The sequence below is a fragment of the Lipophrys pholis genome (genome assembly GCF_963383615.2).
Source record: "Lipophrys pholis genome assembly, chromosome: 15".
NCBI lineage: Eukaryota > Metazoa > Chordata > Actinopteri > Blenniiformes > Blenniidae > Lipophrys > Lipophrys pholis.
In genome coordinates this window covers 22,744,960-22,768,927 of record NC_137642.1, presented here as the reverse complement: position 1 = coordinate 22,768,927, position 23,968 = coordinate 22,744,960, and the positions used below count along the sequence as shown (strand labels likewise).

Sequence of the window (23,968 nt, the reverse complement as noted above, 5' to 3'; positions counted from 1 at the left end):
TCAGTGGGTCCTGTGATGGTGACTATTCTTTCTGGAGACGATCCCTCTGAGATGTTGATGCGCGCGCCACTCTAGAAACACAAACGCCACAATTACATGACACTCAATTTGGGCGATGCCCGATGTGCATTTTCAAGTAAAAAAATAAACTAAAAGGCAAACACTCACCTCCTCTCTCATTTTCTTTACCGTCTCTCCTTTCTGAAAACAATTAGGAAAGAAGTCGGTTTGATTAGGTTTATCAAGGGAATGTAACAAGACAATCACAGAGGAAAGAAGGAGACTCAATGAATGCTGATGCTTTATAAAATACGTCTACCTTCCCAATTATGCTGCCAACTTCCTGCGAATGAAAAAGATAACAGCGTCTGAGTCAATGGCAACACACGGATTTTCGCAATTGGCACAGGATGCAATTAAATGCCACTACCAGAAGCCTTACGGCAGCCAGCTATTAACAGCAAAAAAATACCTTTCCATGCATCAGCAGCCTGAGCGTCAGTGTAACATTCAGACTCCCGTCTGAAACCATTTCCTCGTTGTCAGACATCTCTGTGTATTTCCGGGGTTCCAAGTAAACACTCTGCAAAGGAAAGAAATAGCCGGAGTGTGACAAGTGTTTTGGTGCTTCAGATGATTTGGGAAATGATTTGTAAAATTGAAGAAGTACCACACAGCATCCAAGTGACTATTATAAGTTCTGGCTTTGTACATTTGATGGTGGTGTTAAGTTACTCTGTCCTCCACCTAGCCTTTAGCCTTTTGACTCTAAAGCTCTTCTTTTTATTTAGTAGCAGCAGCAGCTCAAACTGGGTCCACTGGGTGAACTGAGTACAGTATATCTGCTTATCATGGAGAGTACACCTTTCTGTGTGATCTACAGTATTTCTCCTGCTGCTTCGTTTTAGTGATTCAATACACCATCTGGTGGTGGGAACTTGCATTGCAAGACTAAAAATAGTAGGCCAAAATGTTTAGCAGGAGTCAGTTGTATTATGCATTTTGACTGAATTTCTATTTTGATATTTCTCCAATTATTCATAAACAATAGCGGCAATTGCTACTGCTTGGGCTCGACTACGCTTCTGTTCTTCTGTGTTTTCCAGTCAAATGAGTGCAGCTGCAGGAAATATGAACAGTGTCACTTCCTGCTCTCAGAGAGGTTTTCTGGTAAAGAGTTACCAGACATGGCAAATGTGAAAGCTTTGCTGAAGAGGGTATAAAACTGCATCCCCCATTGTCAAATCCATCTGCAGTGAGGATGAAATTCATCCCTATTTGAGAATGATATGGATCGTTACTTTACCGGGGCTGGATGTGGAAGAAAGGCCACTTTTAAGAAAGAGCCCCGTTCCCCCCTTTTTCCGAAACAAAATATCATAAGGGAACCGATGGTCTCTGAAGAGACTGTTGTTTGTCTTCTGATCGTGTTGTTGTGCGGGGGGACGATAAGCCTATCACTGGGTGCAATCTTCACATGGGACCATGTCTTTAGTTCCAGCTGAACACGACCTGTGTGACTCTCAAAGAAAAGATAAGATATAAAGGAAGCCACTTGTGCTGCAGAGGCCTCGGGAGTAAGTGGCGTGATTGTGTGTGTGTGTGTGTGAGTGTGTGTGTGTGTGTGTGTGTGTGTGCGTGTGTGTTTCGCTGCCCTTGCAGGGTGCAATTTCTTGTCCGGTCGGAAACCGAAATGCTTCAGAAATGTTTCAGGAAGGGCCCAGTGTACAGTCAGGTTTGTTCTTGTTTTAAACAGTTAGCTGTGATCGTTAAAGTTTGACTTCGAAGATAGACATTAGATTGGAGTCGCTCGCATGTGTGTGCCCAAAACAGAGAGACAGAGTGGGACAGCCATCTTTTCATATTAAACTGACACTGCACTATGTCGGCTCTGTTGCAGGCGTGTGTTAAATTCTCTGTATTTGCAGAACAAATAAAGAATGTCTCGATGCAGTGAAGGACGAGCAGCTTATTGCTCCATAACAGACAGACAGAGGAATTTAAGTCTATAAGGAACGAAGGTCACAGTGTTTATTAGATCATCACGGTGCCGTGCAGTGATTTTTCCATTTATTTTTAACAGCTGCTCTGATAAGATGGAGAATCTGGCACTAACAAACAGTATTATCTAAATGGGAAAAGAAAAGGTCATTTAAAAAGAGACCACTTCAATTTCTGGACAAACGTGAAACATCACCTTACACCTTAATGCAGATGATAGATTCGCCCTGGCAAGTCATTTTAACATTTAATGGTCAAACGGAATGTGCACTTCAGATGTCCATAATTCAATTCTAGTGTAGTTGGAGAAAATATTATATCAGATATTCACAGCATACTTTCTGACTAACACAAATGGCGAGACTTTATGACACTTCCTGACAGATATTTGCAGCCTGACGATGAGCTGCAAATCCACTTACAGATATCTTCCACTCTGCCCACTCATTGATAGCTGAGAAATCCGTCATAACAACCTCTGAGCACATAAAGAGCAAGAGCATCATCTTTGTGCAAGTCAGAAGGATGTTGTCAGCTAAGAGGTACAAACTACGCATATCCACATCCGAGTAGCAGCTGGAAATACGTGAACATTTTTGTGCTTTCTGTAACCCAGTCCGTTTGTCTAAATGCCCATTCACAAAGGCAGCAATACGTATGATGTAAATACAGATGGAGTGTTCACTGTTAATCCAGGGTTTATTTCAAAACTCCTCCAGGACTTTAAAGGAGTCATCGCCCGGAAATCTCCTTTTTCCTTGTTAAAACATGTATATTGGTGTTGGATCTCAGTTGAAACCGGCCTCAAACTCTGGCGTTTGAAAGTGACTGAGATTTTTGTTGTTTGGGTTTGTTGTTCAACCCAGAATCGCCCACAAGGGTGTTGCACCCCAAACCGGGAGATTTTGATTGTGCCTAATGTTGTTGTTCACTAATGTACCAGGTGAAGATGTCATCAACCTGCGTTCAGAAAGAGTCCAACTGTCAGGGACACAATTGCAGGTCAATCGTTAAGTCTTGCTGCTTGTGTAACGTAATGTTGTATTCTCTATGAGACCCTGAAAGTACGGGAGACGGACAGCAGCTAACTGGGCTAGCGCTAGCCTCTAGTCTTAGCCGCTAACAGGCCTAGTATAAACGTTGAACCCCGTGTGATTTATTAATGACCGCCATATTTCATTTTAAATCTGCATTGCTCCAGATGTCTGCAGCTACATCACCAAGCTTCCTCCTCGCCGGCTGGCTGGCCGAGGTTAGGTCTGTTTTGCGTGGCTGTACCGGCCGTACTGTTTTCGCTTTTTATTTTTCCCCTGGGTCTAGTCTGGGTTTGTGCTTTCTTTCTTAGCCCGGTGTCGGTACTGGTTCGACGGCCCTGTACAGGGTTCGGCCATTGCCGCACCTGTATGTTTCGTTTGGCCGGGCAGTCACGCCCCTCTTTCAGTTAAACTTCTCCCTGTTCCCTGTTTTTTGTCTTTTTTGGACAGGTGGACAAGGCTCTTGTAAAAAGAAATCAAAGAAAATAAACCAAATGTTTAAAAACTCATGCCCTTGTCTCCCATGTCCTAAAATATGTTTCCTCCCTCTTTGGGGTCGTAACACTTTCCAGAAAAACTTGACACTGAACCAATTATCGCTTTCTTTATCCCACACAAAGCGAAGTGGGAAAAACAACAACATTGTTGTCTATTCCTGAGCTGAGTTTCCAGGTGGCACGCAGGCCCTCCAGGAGTTGTTGCTCCCAGCTAAAGACTTGTAACCTTTTAACGGAGCCATGCTAGCCGCTTCCCACCGCTTCCAATCTCTGTGCGAAGCTAAGCGAAGACAACAAGCCGCAGCTCTTTCAAATAATGCCTCAGCAAAGCGAACATTTCCCCAACCATTTCTTTAATCCGTGATCTCTGACCTTCCCACGAACCCCAGCTTAGATACTCACACAAGCCAATAAATACTGAACTCTCTGTCGCCATCCCACACCTTAAAAAACAAAGACCAAACATGAGTGTTCGATTGACTCAAGCGTGCTGCCAGTGTTGAGAAGTGGCACTAGATTTGTGATGGCAAGCAATTCAAACGGGGTTTTCTAGCAGCAGAGACAAGTGAATAATAGGTTTTTGTTCCCGCATGTTCCATCGAGCTAAAGGACTTAATCCAAACAGTATCATCATATAATAAGTGGAGGGTATCTTTCCTCTAACGAGAGACTCAGCTATTCTCCCCGGTGTGTATCATCATAAAGTTACAGTGAATACATCAAATAAACAGCAACATCTCTGACTAATCCTATAGGCTGGGATTTGTTTGGTTAATGCTAAGACCCTTTTGACCTATTTCTGTCACCTCTAGCACGTCAGCGCCCACTCAAGACTTCCGAACAAAAATGCTCGTGAAAAACAGCACCCACAGAGTGTACATGATAAAACAAGAGAATCTACAGGAACTCAGCTCCCACAATACTGACAGGCAGAAGTGTGTTTCAGATAATAATAATAATCATTTAGAAAAAATGAAAAATAAAACCAGGGCATTAATCCTTGAGGGAAATAGAAAACAATGTCTAAGTGGATTACTTGAAGGATTTCAAGTGTATTCAAAATTTGAGGGCAAAACAAAGGATATACTATCACGTAAAATGTAAAAAATGATTACATTTCATAGGATTATTAAATACAATTGTGATAAAGTATAAAATTAATTCTTGTAAATATACAATTTATTTTTATAGAGTTTAAACATGTCAAATTACTAATTTTCATCACAGTAAAAGGTTTTCAGTGATCCAACAGAGATCACTGCTTAAATAAGTCTATTTTTAGCTCTTTGTGAGCCACCGCATATCAGACGATGTGCGTGAGGCCTGACAGCGTGGCATTCCTCCCTCAACACAAAGGTTACATTATTGGAGATTCATCACATGTCTGGTTTAATATGTTAATTAATTCCAGCCCAGTCTGCGTCTGAAGAGAACAGCACAACAAAATGCATTTACAGCACAGCAGAGTGCAGAAAAACAAGCAGCTCAAATTATCTCAGCCTAATGGGAGTCAGGAGTGGTGCATTAAAACCGAGCCTCGCATTATTTAGCTCCCATTAAAAGTGTAACATCCAACAACTTCAACTTTCTTTGCTGCTAAATCTCACCGCGAGCGTAGTCCACAACGACTGAACTTACCAGTAAATAACATAACATAGTCATACACTCACAACTTAGCTGGAGACCTGTAATCTGACAATGATTAGTGATAATACTGACCTGATACACAAAATTCTTGCTCCTTTGCTTTATTTCCGATAACTTCCAAAGGAACGGCCTTTGAGTTGGTTGTCCGTGTTCAGTGTTTGCCCCCTTTGTTGTCAGTTATCCACAGAGTGGACAGATGGCTCCCTGTGCCCTCAGACCGGCTGGAGCGGAGGCTGGCTTTGCTATTAGTCCCTCAGCTTAGCCCAAGATAAGCCCCTACGCAGGGCAAGTGAACCCGCATCTCTTGCCTAATTCTCCCTGTCACAGCCACCAAAGAGGCGTTCCTCCGCACGGAGATCCACGAACCGAAGAGGCCCGAGGGCAGAGCGAAGAGCCTCTTTGGCTGGACACCGTCCAGCACAGATAGAGCGGGCTACAGTTACAGCACCACAACCCCAAAAAAAGAAAGGAAGGGGGAGAAAAAAACCCGGGAAGGTGTTGCCTTTTTGCAGCCGTTCAAAAACAGAGAGATGGTGAAGAGAAGCTTTGTTAAGCGATGTGGCTTTGTGACTAACAACTCTGCATGACTGCTGTGTTCTTCATTAGATTTTCAGAGCGCTTCCTGCCTGCACAGGGCCGGATTTTCTCTAAAAATAAATCTCCCTGTATGAAATCATCGCTTTGTACAAGGAACCCGACTAATTGAGGCTTGGGAGGAACAATGTGGCGTTTGAGGTATTTAGTGATGTTAAACACAATGTCTTCATGGGGTGCATCCCACCCCCCCCCCCGCCCAACTCCTCATGGCCTCTGCCCTCCCCCACGCCAAGCCCCTCGGCCCCCGTAATGAGGCCATACTGGATACAATACCACCCTTCTGCCCAGAAAAATGTATTCAGCTGAGCTGCGAAATGGTGAAGGAAATGAATCAGTCAAGCATAAGTGGCATATTTAATTACTATTCAGTGCGTTGCACGGAGACAATGATGACTGCTGTGAGCCTCATGGCTGTCGAGCAGATATCTGAGAGCAACGTGCTCCATTCACTTCTCAACCGGGTTTTTTGGTTGTTTTTTTTAAAGAACAACTTCCAAGTTGTATTTCTTTCATAAAAATGTTCACATGAGAACAGGAAGATGAAGATGATCATCTCAAGCACGGTTATTATGACACGTGTTTAGGGTCAGAGGAAGTGGAGGGAGGGTCAAGTAGAGTTCAGAAATGTGTACAAGACCGTTTCTTTTTCATGTGCCAAACAGAATCAGAACCGCGGCCGTGTCGTAAAAACTGGCAAGAACGGGGCCATGTGACAGAGTATGTGGCGGTTCGTTTATCCGTTTAGAGACCGTGAGATGATCTGGCGTTTTATGCCAATCACTTGTGACTAATTTCCTCTCCTCTTTCTACCTTGTGTGGCAATGAGATTAAGGATTGGGTGTAATTGGATTACTCTGAAGTGATTGCTAAGACTTGTTGGTGTGATCAGTTATAGTTGCTGTTATCAGAGTATATTTTGAAGCGTCCTTAAAAACTCACTGAAAAACTTTAGAAGGCAGTTGCAAATAATTCTGGCAGCGCAGAAAACCCGTCTGAAAAGATGCACACGGGTCTTTGCTAGTATCTGTAATTGCTGTTTTGAGGGCTGCTCAGGAAAAAGAAAAATCATTAGACAAGATTAGTGTGAACTAATCAATATTCTTTTTAGCATACTGAGAGCAGGTCAGCCGTGGTCATTGCTCCCCTCAACGCTCTTTACTCATCAGTGAAGAAAAGAGACAGATTGTATGTAACGAGATCACTGACGTGATTACTCGGAGTTGGGGGAGTTATCAGTTAGTCACTTAAAGCTGCATATTGAATTCAAATATGTTATCACAAACAACCCAAATGATGACATTTATGGGCTTTGTTTATTCCAGAGAAGTTTTAACGTCACATAGACTGATAGCAAATAGAACTGTTCAAGTTGCGACAGCGAATGAGGCTTCAGTTTTAAGAACAGTTCTACTAATCGGGTTTTAGGTATCAGCAATGTTGATCTGATCACCTCTATTAACACAGAACAATGCAACGTGCTCACTTTATGCTTGACGGCAGTCACGCATTCTCACGTGATTCCCTAAAGCAGGGTTGTCAAACTCATTTACTTCAGGAGTCACATGGAGCCCAAATTGATCTCCACTGGGGGAAATGACATAATCGTTACATGGAAATACCAACAACTCTGAAGTTTTCCTTCATTGAAGTGTGAAACAATGCATCTTGTATCTCTCAGACATCACTTCTTCAGCCTTTATCATGCTTGTTTTCACAACTGCAGACATACAGTGAAGCACAATGATAGTGATTGTTTGCTTTCTAAGTTCTGTGACATCCACTCAACTACTTTCTATATTATATCTTTTTTTTTTATCTTCAAGAGTTCCCTGGTGTTAGGATGTTGACACTGAAACAAAACAACAACAGCCATTTGTTTCATTGAAAGTTACATTTAAGATTAAGACTACAATGCCTTTATTGTCAATGTATATTAAATACCATGAAATTCTGTTGGAAAGCTCTGACAGTAGCAGCATAGAAAGTCACAACCAAACATGAAAAGTAAAAACAAATAAACATGAATATATACGGGAGTATTGTCAATTATTTGTCATTTCTCCATTGTGTAAAGTAATCCTGTGTGCACTACGGTGCCCTGTGTTGTGCTGTTTTTCTCCCCCACAGCCATTTGACAGCCCTGCCTGAAATCAAAAGGTGTATAGTTTCCATGCTGGCACAGGGGCGGATTTAGAATTTCATCTTTATACTGGTTGTTTCGAGTCAGGTTGTGTTTGTATGTTTAGATTTGGAGTTGTTAATTAAATACATTGTAAAATTATTTGGTTGAGTAATATAGTAATATTGATATTAATAATAAATATAATAATAATAATGACGTGTTAATTGAGAGAGAGAGAGAACGAGAGTGGGAGACCCTAACCAACAATTACATGAGATTTTTTATATCAGTTACTCTTTCTTTTTATTCTTTCCAAAAACTAATAGAAGCAGTTTTTGAAAGAGGCCTTATTCATACTGGTAAAAGAAAATACTGTAAGAATTGTGTGCATTTTACAATATCTTATACAATTTGAACTATAATGAAGTTATTGTGCGTATTTGACAAGATCTCACATGATACACATGAAATGTGTTAAAAATGATTAAAAACATAATAAAGGGGAGAATACATAAAATAAAAGCTTTATTATTTAAGATAAAGTAAAATGAGTTAATCTATTGTTTACATCCTGTACAAACCCAAACAACCACCTCAGCATCGTGCCCCCCCCCCCCCCCCCCCCAACCCCAGTCTTTTTGTGAAAGAGACAATGAGAGTGACCGTGTGAGTCGATCTGCAGTATTGGTTTCCTACAAAGGTCTAGGTGGCATTAAATGCATGTCTTTTTCCTGCCTTCAACCACAACTGAACACAAACCAACATTTTAAAAGATCTTTTACTTTTCTCACCATTGATGTTGTCTTTTCTTTGCGCAAGATTTTCCAAAATGTATAAATAAAAACATCGATGAGAAAAAAAATGGAGAAAAAAAAGATTGTAGGTGGAGTCTAAAGATGTCACGTGATATCAAAACAGTCGTAAAAGTAGGGGTTTTTTTTCTTCTTTTTTTTCAATAATTTACAAACTTTATATTGATATTGTAGTTTCCTGAAACTTCTCAGTGCATCATAGGTAAACGCTAACTTTGTAAGTTAGTTAGTAAGTTGTCGTTTATACACAGTAGGTCTGCGTGGGGACACTTTGACAGACTTGGGAGAGAAAACAGTGTCAGCTGACGGACTTTCACCCGCTGTTATCAAAGAACTGCGTGCGCCAGAGTGCGTAAAAAGACGCACGGCGGCACCACGCGCCGTGACTGCGCTCCTCCTCAGCTCTCCCCCGGCCCACAGCGATCGATGGATTTCCAACAACTTTGCACTTTTGAAACTTTCCAGCAGCTCTGGAGTCACTACGGCTATGGAGAAAACTTCCGAGACGTGATCGAGCAGGAGTTCACCCGGATTAAAGGTAACGATCGTGTTCAGTGGCGGGATAGTCTTTCCCTCGGCTGACTGAGGTTTTTTTTTTTTTCTTCTCAATACATGGCTGCTCCTCTGTTGTAAACAGGAATAACATATCTGGATCATGCTGCAGCCACGCTGTACCCTGAATCTCTGGTCAGGGACTACTGCCAGGACATTATAGGGAATGTTTACGGTCAGACAAGTCACATAAAAAAATCTTGTGAGGTGTTTATTTTTATGTGTCATTTGGCTCCTATAAAATCCAAAGCGTCTAAGTGCTGACCCCCCCCCCCCCCCCCTGCAGGAAACCCTCACAGCCACAGTCCCAGCAGCACACTGACACATGACACCATGGAACGAGTGAGATTCAGGTGAAGACCTTCAGAATAAACTCTCATGAGTTTACTTAATGAGTCCTTTCAATGTAATGGTTTAAAAAGAAAACCTGTCCATTTTCTTACAGGGTCTTGCAGCATTTTAACACCACCCCTGAGGAGTACTCTGTGATATTCACGTCTGGCTCTACGGCCGCGCTCAAATTAGTGGCTGAGAGCTTTCCCTGGAGGCCGCAGGCTGAGAGCGAGGCGGCGAGTCTCTTCTGCTACCTCACTGACAACCACACCTCGGTAGTTGGCATGAGAGGACTGACCTCCACCCGGGGGGCCGTTACACTGCCTGTCCTGCCGCAGGATGTGGAGAGCAGGGCAGAGGGGGAGGCTCCAGTTGACGATGTTATTTGCCAGACAGCTCACCTCTTCTGCTACCCAGCACAGAGCAACTTCTCCGGACGAAAGTATCCGCTCTGCCACGTGAGAGGCATCCAGGCGAGACGCCTCTACCCAGCGTGCGACCACCAGGGCCGCTGGTTCGTGCTGCTCGATGCAGCCTCCTATGTCAGTTGCTCCCCTCTTAACCTCCGAGACTGCCCTGCTGATTTCATCCCCATCTCTTTCTACAAGATGTTTGGATTCCCCACCGGTCTTGGGGCCCTTCTTGTCCGTAATGACGCGGCGAGCATACTAAAGAAGTCTTATTTCGGTGGAGGCACAGCAGCGGCTTACCTCTCCGGAGAAGATTACTACGTGCAGGCTGCAAACATCACTGACAGGTAGAGTGCCGAACAAGGCTGTCAAATCCTAGATATTCTCAGAGAAATTCACGGTAGCTTTATTACCCCTGCACCTTCATTCGGAGGCGTAATGCTTTCTCTCTGCCTGATAAAGATTCGAAGATGGCACCGTCTCTTTCCTGGACATCATCGCCATAAATCAAGGGTTTGAATCGCTTCAGCGGATCACAGGTGCTGTGACAGAGTGTCTTGATTCACACAAGAACATTAAAATCCCTTCGTTTAATAGCAGTATGCTAATCCATATGCACGGTATTCATTATGGTAATCTGCTTCGGGGTAACACTATCTTTATCCTTTTTTTTTTTTTTTTTTCACCTTCAGGGAACATGCACAACATCCAGCAGCACACATTCGGCTTGGCGCGCTACACTTACATGCTCCTGTCAAGCCTTTGCCATGGCAACGGGAAACCGGCGGCTCACATATACACCGAAGGGCAGTTTGAGAGTTCAATCACACAGGGTGCGATAGTTAACTTCAACCTCATGGACTCTAATGGACAGATAATTGGGTATTCACAGGTGCGTGTGATAAATATGATTTAGATCAAAGTCATAACATTTTAATTGGAGCATGTTTATGTTCGGTGTGGGCTTTTTTTTTTTTAACAAGAAATCCTCTGCTGTCCTCAGGTAGACCGAATGGCCAATCTGTACAATATTCATGTGCGGACAGGCTGCTTCTGCAACACCGGGGCCTGTCAGTTCCTCCTCGGGATCGATGGCCAGCAGATGAGGAGAAATCTGCAGGTGAGAGACGGAGGTTTGAAAAAAAAAATCATTCCGAATCTGTTATGCCATGTGAGGGGAGAGCAAAATGTTGTCTTTTTCTCTCTTTCAGGCCGGCCACGTCTGCGGAGACAGCGTCGACCATGTGGACGGCCAGCCGACCGGATCTGTTCGAGTGTCCTTTGGCTACATGTCAACGTTTGAAGACTGTCAAAAGTTCCTGAAGTTTGTTGCCGAGTGCTTCGTGGAGAAACCGGTCACGGTGGACCACGCCAGGCTGCAGAAGCTCAAAACAGCCACAGCAGCATCAGAAGGCTCCAGCGAATATCCTTCAATGAAAAAGACTAATGGAGAAGTGTATAAAGTAGGTGAGGAGAAGCCTACAGAAGCGTCACTGAAGGGATTTGGATTCAGAGACTCAAACAGCCATGGGGGGGCTTATACTCTGACCAGCATCTACATTTATCCCATCAAATCCTGCGGAGCGTGTGAGGTTTGAGCACAACCCAAAGTTACTCTTTTTCTCTCTTCTCTTTCTTTCCTGCTTTCTCGCTCCACCTGCTTTGGCTCGACCTCGATCCTCTGCTCTCCATGCAGGTCCACGACTGGCCGGTGGGACCGCAAGGTTTACTGTATGACAGAGGCTGGATGGTGGTGAATGGGAACGGCGTGTGTCTGAGTCAGAAGAGAGAGCCCCGCCTGTGCCTCGTACGCCCACAAGTCCACCTCTCTTCAAACAAATTGCTCCTGCAGGCCTCAGGTTAGGCAGTCGGCGCACGGCGGCGACGAGAACTTTCAATCAGTCGGACTTTCAGCTGCGAATTTGTCAGAGAATTTTCTGACTTTTGTCTGTGTCCATTGTCCCGCAGGGATGAATACCATTTCAGTTCCACTGAAAGACAACGCTCAATTGCACCCAGGCTACCGGGTGTGTCAGACTAAAGTTTGTGGTGACAGGTGAGCTGGATCTGTGATCACATCTGAGAGCAGCAGCAGCAGGAAACGCTGTGACACACATCTTTTGTCCCAGATTTTCCTCTCGTATCGTTTGCTTCATGTCTGCATGGGTTTTTATGCCGTCCTCCTTTACTGGTCGCTATTATAAGGCCTGCCTCTCTCCGCTTCTTATGACATTCTGCCTGCTTCCTACTTTTTCTTTTTTTATGGACCACAAACAAACAATGAGCAGGAGGTGATATTAATCTGGTCTGACAGATCCCCCACATGACGAGGCACGGTTAAAAAAAAAAGAAGAAAAAGCTATTCATGCCGAGATTCTTGGATTTAGATGTCATAACAAGTAGTAAGCAGCATCCATATTCGGTAGATTTCCCCAGGGACCTCCTGAATGTAACCCCCACCCCCAACCTGAAGTCCTCCTCCCCCCGCAGGGTGGAGACCGTCGACTGTGGAGACGAAGCCGCATCCTGGCTCTCAGACTTCCTCGGACAGCCATGCCGCCTGATAAGACAAAGGCCTGATTTTACCCGAGAAATGAAGAAAAAGCCCATCGGAGGTATCTATTCATGCATCCCACCTGTTTCACTTGCTTTTCTCTGGGTGCTCATTGTCAGTGTGCGATTTGTAGGAAGGGATGGGGAAATCTGAAAAACCCTGATCTGCTCCTCATCTGAATTATTTTCACTTCTCGTGGGGGTTAAAACCTGTCTTGCTCATTAGAAAGCGACTTCACCATCATACCAGACAAAACACATCAAATAAATGAACTAAAGGTGAACATTCGCACACTAGAGAAAAAGTCATGTCATTCCAAAACTCTATATAGGTTTCATGATAAGTAACATATTTTGGTTGATGTCAGACTTCATGTTAGTTACAAATGTAATAAAACCAATAATGTCATAAAATTGTCAAACATTAGGGATTGCCGAATAGTTTGTATCCTATATGAATCAATATGCCAACTATCTCCTCCATTATACACATTTTGGAAAAGCAAACTGCACAAAATTTGGAAAAAATTATTTTATTTTGAAGGAATATCATCCCATTTATGTATTTTGCCATTATTGGCTACAGTTATCACATTTTTTTTATTTTTAATGCAACTTTATAGTATTGTATTAACAAACAATAATTGGTTCAAATATTTTTAGCACACTATTGGAGAGTCATTGCATTATTGACATAATAACATTTAAAATAACCAATATTCAAAGGGTTGTACCTGTGACCCCCAGTCATCCTTCTGTCGTACTGTAATTCACAACAGCTCTGGGTCAGAGCAGGCGTCCGTGTTGTGAAGGATGAGTAATTCGCCACGCGGTCATGAGCATGCATGTGAGGGAGGAGTGTGTGAGAACTGCACTGCTGCTCGCTAAGTCGTCTATATTAGTATAGGGAGTACAAAGATATTCATGGGTCACTTAGAGACGGCAGTGGACTGCCACAGTTGGAAGTAATTACAATTTAGTTTTCAATTTTAAACTGTAATACCACTCACTGTCACAAAATGTTTTCACCGACTGCAGGCCCATCTCGGGGAGAAGAGCTTTCCGGTGTTTCAGATTAAATGGTTTCCTGGTTTACTGGTGATCCTTTAGCGTCCCTTGTTGCTACTACTTACAGATGTTAAAAACCCGACAAAAATCCAAATCCGTCCTGACGAACGCCATTTAACACCTTTTACAATGAAGTTCCCAAGTGTCGTACCTTTTGTGATTCTTATTTTATTATCTGCTGTTTCTCATCTGCGAAGATGAACACTGAAGGAAGTCAGTCACCATTTACCAGGGAAAGCAGTTAATCTGAAACACCGGGACCATGCACTAATTTTAACGGTGGATTTATTGCTATGACTCACAGAAGCACTGTAGTTCAACCAGTTAGAACCAGAATCTGCCCCAGAGGGAGAGGATTGTGTTATTTAGTTTGGTCCTATGTTTTTGGAACAGTTACTACCAAGCAGCTAACACTAGCTCCTGCTAACTTTAAGGGTAAATGTTCCGGTTTTTCATATTATGCTGATTTTATTGAGGATATCAGGAAATCTTTCTACGTTTTTATTATCAACTTGTGAGAGCGTCAAAGTGAGTATCCACCACCAGGGGGAGTGGTTATATCCCTGCATGACATCGTGAAGGGGAAATCTCAGATTCACCTGTATGAGCACACGTTTGCTACAAAAAAAGGTGGAGCAAGCAAATGAGGGAGGTGAGAGACTTTCTTCACTTAAGTGAATTATGCATAATATGGGGAACTTTATAACCGTATTGCTGATTAAGGACTTAGTTAAACCTAGTTATTTATCCAACACTGACAACGCTGAAACCTCTTCACATCCACAGAACTCTGCAAGCGACCAAACCAGAATGTTTGCCTCAGACCACTTTAGTTTCAGCTTTTGCCCAGGATGATCAGTGAGTCTCTGAGATCTTGTCGAGATTGAAATGTGAAACTGAGGTGTTTAGAAAACAGAACAAAACAAAGAATCAGAAGCTAAATTATTTTCTAGAAAATAACACAGGTAAACAAAACCTGACAGCACTTTAAACCAAACACTCTCAGTTCCAATTAATTCCTTTTATTTTAAAAGACTTTCACATTTGACATATGCACTATATGATGAAATAAACTCGCCACTGTCCATTGCTCCAGACTCTGTACATGCCTCTCAGTGGTTAAAACAAGGAACATGTAGATAGTACAAGTAAAAGGTTTTTGTCGCACACTGATTTGTTTTGGGGAACAAAAAGAGCAACTGTTTCCAAAGTTCTAAAAAAATAAATTACTTTGTCGTATGAAGAAAACATCGGCAACAAATGTTTTTCTTCACCTGTATCAGCTTCAAATTTCACAAAACCGGAAACCACGTGAGTGACTTTTCTGGGGCTCGCAAATAAGAAGGAGAAAAGAAGTATTCATATTTCATTTTCTTCATACTCTATGAACCAAGTAATCCACTTCTCTCCTTTTAAACTTTACTGAGTACGGCCACAGTCAGAATGATTATGAAAACCTTTTGATCTGCATTTTAACAAGCAATAAGCTTATTAATTTAACATGAAAATCAAATTTTTTAGTTATTTTTGCATGACTTCTATGCACTTTATGGGAGAAATGTGCTTTAGATGGTTCATACAGCTGAATTGAACTGACTTCTCTAATTAATTAACATAATTAATACTTTGATTTTTGCAGCGATTCCTTTGTACCTGATTAGTGTTAACGTGTGACCACATCTCTGCAACGTGTTCCACCACAATATTCTATAATTCACTTTATTGATCAGATTCGACCGCTACTCCTCTTTATAATCAACACAATGTACAGATTATTAAGCTTTAAATGATTTTCAAGTCATTTAACTTTCACAAATTGTATGCCTCTGGAGATTCTGCCGAGGTTTGCTATAATTGTTGGGTTTGCAAGATTGCAGTTTTCTGGAAAGTCTGATTAAATATTCTAAGATGTATAAATATGGATATCTACAGCACTTGTGAAGTCGAACTGCAGGAAGTTTGAAGTTTTCAGATCGTACTTGTGTGATCAGGACCAGAAACTTGGTTTTATACTGGTCGGCATGCTTGATGAAATCGGATTTTCTGACTGATTTTATTGTAAAGAGACTGGTAGTTAAGAAAAAAACCTTGTGCCTCAAAACCTCCAAAAAATGTATATCCAGGAATTTATTGTGTCCTTCATGAAACACAATGTTGAGATCCAAGAATGACTTTTTCCTAAATATATCACCCTGACATACTTGTTCCAGGTATATTGGCCCTCAGCGTGGGAATCGTACATGTTCTGATGCACTCTCAATCAGAAAATGATCTTTGTCATTTGTATTCGTATTAGATGAAGTAGCAACAGATGATTCAGGTTGATCAATTCAGAACAAGCCTGACACATTAATGCAAACATCATTTTGAATCTCCAATTCCTACTCATGTTTCAACCAAAGTCTTCCATATTACCGTAGCGGTTTCAGAGATCTCAGCTTGATGCACCAGAGATTCAGGAGGTCGAGGTATTATTTCTTTTCTTTTCATTTTTGGGAAGAAAACTAATCTTAAGAACAGTTTTTTAATGTAATCCAAAAGAATACACGAGGAAGTAACCAAGGAAATGAAAATAGGGAAGGATATCAGCACTATTGTGAGACGTTTCTATTCAATCTCATCTTTTAAGTAGTGCACAACAACCCAAGATCGCACATTGTTCAACATTTGTAGCTAAAAAATCAGTTTTTTGTGTGTGTGTTACAAATTTAAAAAGTATCTAAAAACCACACTGAAATAGGATTTACTTGAAAAAACAACTAGACGTATTGGATACATATAATAAATACTAATAATTGAAATATAACAGGTGTTTGGAATGCCTATAGGCTCTGCATCAGTTTTAATAAAACCGTGTAAATTCAGTAATCTCAGTTTGAGCAACAGATATTCAATGCAAAGCTGCTGTTACAAAACTGGTTGTTAGGAATCTGAAAGTCGCTAGTGTTTCACAGCCGGGGAGGATCACAGGAAGAGATTTAAAAATACTGAAGTTTATTACAGGAGGTGTAGTGTGTGAAACTAGATAGGACGTCTTCTGTTCGGAATCTGACCATTTCTTAAATGATGAATACATTTTTATTTTTTTTTTTCACTTTTCTGAATGATCCTGCCAGCTTTGTTTCCACATTGTGGGTTAAGCTCCACAAGCCTTACATTTCTCACATCTATTAGTTCCCATATTGCAATAGATACGGCTCCTGTAATCCTCCCAGACTGGTGAACGCCCACGGCTTTCATCGGCTTGAATCCAGGTTTTCCGTTGAATGATTGTCTCCAAAATTCGGCGTGAGATACCCTCCGATGACTTCCCCGGGAGTATTCTCGGAGGTGTGGAGACGCTCCCTGCAGAGCCACAGGAAACTTTTAGGCAAATGCTTTTACCGGCTGAGTAGTTCTGCTTGCAACAACCAGAGTAACCCTCATGAGTCCCATCTTTAAGACCTGGAGCTGTGCTGGGCCTCCCTTTGCAGTGTTGCACATAAATAAGCTGGACGGCTGTGTGCCGTTATAAAAATCACTACTATCGTGCTCTCGGTGGGGGGGATTTAAGGTGCTTTTTTCCATCTTTTGTGTGTTTATGTGTTAGGATTTTATCCATAGGAATTGTATCAGTTGACTTACTAGTGTTGTTGTAAATTGCAACGACTATACTTAAGTAGATTTGTTTTTCACCCAGGGTCAGTTTTTGCCACTTTCTACCAAGTCAAGTTTAACCAGAGCGAGAAAAAAAGTTAAACATCCAAAAACACAGCTCTTAAAGTTTCAAACACAGTTTTTATATATGAACGTAAAGTGTGTTCTTTTGTTGCAATTATGACGTTTCAATTATACTTTAGGATGGTAAACAGTTCATGACATTCCCGTCTGGTTTTGTTTCTGATATTAGATGTTTTAACCTTCTTTTTCAGCATTTTTTAAATTTTTATTTTAGTTGTTTTGGCTCTTTTTTTGAAGCAGTTTTGTGTTTGGACTGGAGACCTGGTCAGGGTGAAACTTATTAAAAACATCCAGCACAGTCAGGTCAGGTCACAGTCGTAGGTCATCCGCACATAGAGAATCTTCCTTCTATCTGTGTATTTACCTTGCTGCTGCCGATGGCAAATAGTAAAAAGGATTAAGCAGCTCTCCTGGGTCCCTCGACATAGATCAAAATATTCAGAGTAAATGATTCCATTCGACTCTATTAAATGCTTTATCAGCATCCAAAGAGACAAGGCATCTGACTCAGTGTGTTTGGAAGAATACAAGATGCTGAACGTTTAATGAATGTTAATATATGAATGACGTCCTTTTATGAACCATGTTTGATCAGGTGCTAAAACAGAGAAAAGAATACGTTTCAGTCTGTGGGCTTGGACTTAAACATGAGCTTTACATCTGTGTTTGGTGATGAAATTGTTCTAAGAGAACAATCTAGGTGTTCTATATCTAGGAGACAAAAGCTTGGCGAGTCAAATTTAGTAAATATTGAGCATAGAAGACAGAGCCTCTCTCTAGTTCTAATCAAATGATTAAATGTATATGCTTGTAATTATCTGATGAATCTTTCATTCTTGGAACAGTTCAATCAGTCATTAGAAAAAGGTTTTAAAGATTTCTTCCCCCCAGGCTCATAATGGTCAAACTGTAAATGCACATCGTGATAAGTTTCCACTCCAGGCACACACTTCACTCTCTGTGTTGCAGTACAGCCCTTTTTTTTCCCTTTTTTTTTTCTTCACGTTGCTGTCTGCTCAACCTGCAAATCAAAATACTGTATTTGCTGATTTGGTACCAAAATCACTGTGGGTAATAATACTGTCTTTCCTCTCTAGCTGCCACCTCCACGTCCCTCTCCCTGGTGAACGAGGCTCAGTACCTCATGATCAACTCTGCCAGCGTGGAGCTCATTCACAAACTAATGAGCTGCAGGTTTGAGCGCATGACACGTTATTCAGAATACGCTGCGCTCCGGCGAAATGATTGGGCCGCTGCCACGCGCGTGGCATTTACATTACAGGGAATCGTTTACGCCGAGCGGCAAAATAACATGCAATTTCCACATTCGTCTCTCTCAGGCAGGACAATCGGGAGGGTGATCAGCTCCTTGACACACAGAGCGTCATTAGCCGCTTCCGAGCCAATTTAGTCATCGCTGGAGAAGAACCATTCGAGGAGGATAATTGGTCACACTTGATTATTGGCAGCACCCGATTCGTGGTGAGCAAGCGCTTCCGGATAAACGATGAAATCTACAGATGTGTTGAAAGGGCGATTTTGAAGAAGTCACGCGCTCAATGTGGGATCAATCCGAAGGTTGCAGGTCAGTGCGGACGATGCCACATGGTTGGAGTCGACCAGGAGACGGGGACCAAAACAAAAGAGCCACTGCTCTCCCTGTCTGCCCATCGCAAGGGGAAGGTCAGTGTGTGTGTGTGCGTGCGTGCGTGCGTGCGTGCGTGCGTGCGTGCGTGCGTGCGTGCGTGCGTGCGTGCGTGCGTGCGTGTGTGTGTGTGTGTGTGAGAACAGTATAATTCCAGCCATTGTGTTTAGGTGACTTTTGGTGTGTACCTAACCCACGAGCTCCCCGACGGCTCTCCGCCTGCGTCCAGCCTCCTCTCCGTCGGCTCCCCCGTCCAGCCTGAACCGCGCTGCGCTTAAAGAAGCCACCTGGAACATCCTCTCTTATTTATTCTGCCGCCATCTTTCATCCCTAAGTGACCATTTCTATGCTGCTTCTTGACTACCCCGTCGTGCTCTTTAAATATATCCAAGAATGAGCTGTTATTTGATTCAAAATGTCGTTGGATATTCCCACAGAAGGTCATTTGCAGAAATCTAAAGACATATATCAAATCTCTCTGGAATAGAAAAATGCATTGGGCGCTCAGTGACTTGTATATCTAAGGCTCGAGAGAATGAAGAAAGTGTGTCTGGCCTGTGAGCTTCAGGTCTAGATATTGGGGTCACAAGACGTTACAGAGCAAACGTGCCTTCACACAAGAATTGACACAAAAATATCCAAATGGTATCGCTGCATTGTTTTTAAATTATTCCCCAGTAAACTTGTCATCAGATTAGCTTTGGCGGGGGAAAAAAAATCCATCTGATAAATATGGATGTCAGTCACATCAATGTCAAAATGCTCCGCGAGGCCATCTGCAGGCTAAAACATATCTAACGGTATAACCCTGGGAAAATGTGAAAAATGAGCACTTACTTTGAAAATCTTGTATGTATGATGTTATATAATATCCACACTGAGTCCACATGCTTGTATAGTCATGATTCACCCATAATTCCTGTAAATTCCCTTTTAATGAGATGTAAAGAGTTTGACCAGATTCTGAAGATTCTCTTCTTGAAGTCAATTATCAGGATTATATTCTGTGGATTAAAGATTTACCACTGACAAAATGACAGTTTCCAGCTTTATTTAAGTGTTCAGATTTGGCTGACGGGTTGAAATTGGCTTAGAGGCTTTTCTGTGTGGAGTTTGCAGGTTCTCCCTGTGCATGTCTTGATTTTCGCCTGTTTTCCAACTTGGTCGTCTGCCCATGCGGATGTCCGTGTTATCCCATTGTTAATGTTTATAGCGTGTCGTTCTCTGCACGCATATCTGTGTGGTCTCATTACAAAAACTAACAGCACCGACTAGTGGCCCGTCATGAAGGCAAACGTCGCTTTCAAAACGTTTCCGGAAAAAACGCAAAATGTTTCTGAAACGAAAACACAAAAACGAAATGTTCTCACGTTAACACGGCTTCAGTTACAAAAAATAATGCTGCCATTCAGTTTTCTCCGAACCTGTTATTTTCCATCACTTCTCTGGAAAATCTGGGGCCCATAATTGGGTAAATCTGGATAGAAGATATATAAATGACACACAAATAAAAGTGGGTATGAAAAATTACATTTTAATGTCAGTAATTAAAATGGAGCCCGGTGATTTTATTCTAAAATAATGACTAAGTAATTAGACTTAACAGATAACAGATTTATTTCCCTAAAATCAAAAGTAAACCTATTTTGCAGCGCAGTCACCTTCTTTTAAACAACACAATTTGTGGTGGACAACAAGCAAAGTGAAGATAGTGTTTCTCCTCTTATTATTATTTTTTAAAATAGAAAAGGCGAATAGAATTTACTTAACTGCAACACTGCCGTCAACTCAGCTTGAAATATGGCTGATTTACAACTTTAGTTGAGTTAGAACATGTTAGAAAATGTATCATTAATGCAAAACATACTAAAAACTGCATTTCGCAAACAGTTATTGAACATCCTCATCCCCCAAATGTTATAATTTGTTTATAGTGGGAATTAAAATAAATCCATTTCATAACAAATTAGTGTGGGTAGTATTTCAGTACTTTTTGAGTACGTTTGTTCACATTCATGTTGTCATTATCATTATTATTGTCAGAAAAACTTAATAAATCTACAACACACAGCTAAAAAAAAAAACCAATTGCTCACCACTACATTAATTGACCATTACAGTAAAGAAAAAAAGGTCCAAATTCAACAATTCCCTCTTATTGTCATATTCACAATCCATTTTTGTATATTTATCCAAAATGTGTGAGACTGTCTGCAGATTGTGATCAATCGAGTGTTTGGGAATCAGGTTGCAGCTACTTTCCTGTCACAGCCTTCTCTCTACCCGCAAGTAATATCACTAACAGGTATTTGTTTTGCTCTGGAATATTGCCCAAAATAAATCATAGGGAAGGAACAGTCAAGTCCCACACACTTTCTGTATTCATCTGCATTATCTCCTGCCAATATGGCCAAATTAAACAGGACAGAATAGAAAACCTTAATTTATCCCACAGGGAGCATCTTTGTAGTGTTGATCCACAATGAATAAATAGAATAGAAGTTAAAATATCAATAAGACAGAATAAAGATTAAATAAGTAATATTAGATATCATCGATGACTGGCAGAAGAATTGAGAATTAAATTAACATAAAGAAAATATGAAAGTGCCTTGAAATGACTACTGTATGGCATTATATAAATAAAATTGAATTGCATTGAAAATAGTTTAATTTTAAACAAATTCCCACGAGTAGTCGACACAACAAACCACCGAGACCAGAGCTGAGATATCGGCGATGCTGCCATGAACGCCAACCACCTCGTTGTTATCAAACCTTGGGGCTACCAAGGCCATGCTGTCGGGGGGAGTTTGTAAAAACACCCATGATTCTATTTTAATTATTTTGCATTTATTATATATTTATAGCTAGGAGAACCACATTGAGCTTAATAATCTGTTTGACAAGTGTGTCCTGCAGAGCCGGGGGGTCTTGCTCAGGGACCCCCAGTGCATGTTTTTTGGATTCAACAGCTACAGGAGAAGTTTGGTTTTTTTCTGGCATTTCTTTGTATTTTGCACCAGAAAGTTTAATCAAAATTGACTTTATGTTGAGTTTGTACTAATTTTTGTCTGTAATTTTGCTTTGTTTTTAGTGACAACATTGACATTTTGTGCCGCAACAAAGAAATACTTACTTTATTATAGCACTATTTTACTTGTCCGGTCCACACAAGATGAAATTGGGCTGCATGTGGGCCCTGAACAAAAATGTGTTGGACCCTCCTGACATAAAGGATAGACTCATAGAACACCGTCAGCATAGTGTGACTGATGAGGACCTCAGCCGCCTCAACAAATAGAAGCAGCCTTTGCCCTTCTTGTAATGGACTTCAGTGTTCTTCACCCGGTCCAGTTTATAGTCTATGTGGACCCCCAGATATTTATACTTTTCCTAAATGTACACACCACAAATTAATCATGAACAATAAACATTTCAGCTTTTGTTTATAAAGTGCCTCATTGAATTTTTTCAATTAAAATTCTTTCCATTGACCTGAAGAAGTGGAGGTGGGCGGGGCACATATTCGACCATTCATTCTCTAAAGTTACGATCCAAGATCTTTGTCCCATTTCAACGTAATTTTCCAGGTTGAATGATTCTTCCTGGACTCAATACGACTGCACGATACGATTTGAACACCATTTTCTTGTTGTCGTTTACATCAATCATTTACATCTTGAAAAATACCTGAGAAAGTGAATTCTATCCAGACCATGTGCTTCAGAACATTTCTGGAAACTTCACGGTTGAAAGTTTAGGTCAAAGTTCACCCATCACAGCAGTTGGTCTTTCACATGCTGTTGACTTCATTGAAACGGATTTTGAAGGGAACACTTCTCACTTGTTGTCTGTACAAATTCCTTCTGGATCTATTCCTTGCATTTGCTATCAATCATAATACTTTTTCTTATCCAGGTGCAGCGTTAAATAAACACCTGATGGTCAAGTACGTAATCCACGAGTCGCGATCACCCTGAGCCCTCTTCTGCAGGCTGCCTGTCTGGTTTATAAGTGAAGAAGTAGTCAGTTTGTGACACGTACGTCTGTGTGGTAATTAAACTTATCAGGGCCTTTTTTGGAAAAAGAAGCTTCGGATATATATAAAGTGACTTATCTTCAACTAACATCAATGTTTTCGGAAGGTTTTCACAGCCAAACAATGAATAACTTATCGTGTTGCCCATTGGACAGAAGAGCAGGAGACAGAAGAAAATCATGCTTGTTTAAGTTTAACAAGCCTCAAATGTTTGTGGTTATTAATTTTCCTCTGCGGATATTTTGCGAAACACAGGTGTCAAAACTCTGTGTGAAACCAAAATACTGACCAAGCACACTAGTTAGATTATCTGACTGTATAACACCGACATAGAAATAAAATGGCTTTGTGTCGATGTCGGGGAGACCGGGGATGGTTGTAACACTTTTTGCTTCAGCACTTGTAACTCACTGAATTTTTGAGCTCAAGTTCTCAAACGTTCATACAAAGTACTCACATTTATTTACTACAAATGGCATCAATTCAAACCTCTGCAAGAATATCACTGACAGCGTGAGTTTATGTCAAATACATGGTGTTCCTTTGTCACAACCTACCCCACTACTGGGGTAGGTTGTAACACATGCTGGGGTAGGTTGTAACAATTAGATGTTTGTGGGTGTTTTATGTTAAATATAAAAATGCAAACTTTATGATCTAAAAGAAAGTGGAGTAGAAAACCTGAGTACAAAGACATAAACAGTTTTTCAATTTATCTTGCTCTTATGCCAGTATTCAATTCTTCTCTGGTCTAACCTGTCATATTACTGACGAGCCTGGCAAATGCTTAGTCCATAATCCATAAATCCATAATAAAGGTCTGCTGAGTCAAATAGTCAGTTAACATTTCCTCCTGCTCCTCAGAGCTGCTTCAGTAACCTACACTGGGAAGACCACTGGAGCCCTGGTCTCTGAGCTTATGCAGTGTTTGCAGT

At 41.4% G+C, this 23,968-nt stretch overlaps 2 protein-coding genes across 3 annotated transcripts in view; one reads left to right on the top strand and one right to left on the bottom strand.

The window, feature by feature from the left end:
- Window positions 1-5,899, bottom strand: part of LOC308120809 (poly(rC)-binding protein 3) — a 15,649-nt gene extending 9,750 nt beyond the window's left edge. Inside the window, exons 1-5 of one of the 2 annotated variants that reach the window (XM_080481650.1) lie at window positions 5,252-5,899; window positions 473-583; window positions 320-343; window positions 169-201; window positions 1-71 (exon numbers count right to left, since the gene is read on the bottom strand). The exon at window positions 1-71 is cut by the window's left edge and continues 46 nt beyond it. In XM_080481650.1, coding sequence (XP_080337776.1) covers window positions 1-71; window positions 169-201; window positions 320-343; window positions 473-550 — 206 coding nt within the window. In that variant the 5' untranslated portion in view covers window positions 551-583; window positions 5,252-5,899. The remainder of the gene's footprint in view (window positions 72-168; window positions 202-319; window positions 344-472; window positions 584-5,251) is intronic. The other variant, XM_080481651.1, reaches the window with a different exon arrangement.
- A 3,162-nt stretch (window positions 5,900-9,061) lies between these two features.
- Window positions 9,062-20,021, top strand: mocos (molybdenum cofactor sulfurase). Its single transcript, XM_080481748.1, has 15 exons — window positions 9,062-9,248; window positions 9,348-9,437; window positions 9,549-9,615; window positions 9,708-10,352; window positions 10,468-10,544; window positions 10,698-10,897; window positions 11,009-11,125; window positions 11,217-11,597; window positions 11,702-11,864; window positions 11,974-12,061; window positions 12,496-12,620; window positions 18,444-18,540; window positions 18,687-18,828; window positions 18,925-19,029; window positions 19,162-20,021. Exons 1-15 carry the CDS (start codon window positions 9,137-9,139, stop codon window positions 19,267-19,269), a joined length of 2,517 nt encoding a protein of 838 aa, XP_080337874.1. The 5' UTR covers window positions 9,062-9,136; the 3' UTR covers window positions 19,270-20,021.
- Window positions 20,022-23,968: the final 3,947 nt, after the last annotated feature.

Coding starts and splice junctions, on each gene's coding strand:
- mocos (XM_080481748.1), top strand. CDS start 9,137: ATGGATTTCCAACAACTTTGCACTTTTGAAACTTTCCAGCAGCTCTGG. Junction 11,598..11,701: donor AATCCTGCGGAGCGTGTGAG/GTTTGAGCACAA, acceptor CTCTCCATGCAG/GTCCACGACTGGCCGGTGGG. Junction 11,865..11,973: donor ATTGCTCCTGCAGGCCTCAG/GTTAGGCAGTCG, acceptor ATTGTCCCGCAG/GGATGAATACCATTTCAGTT.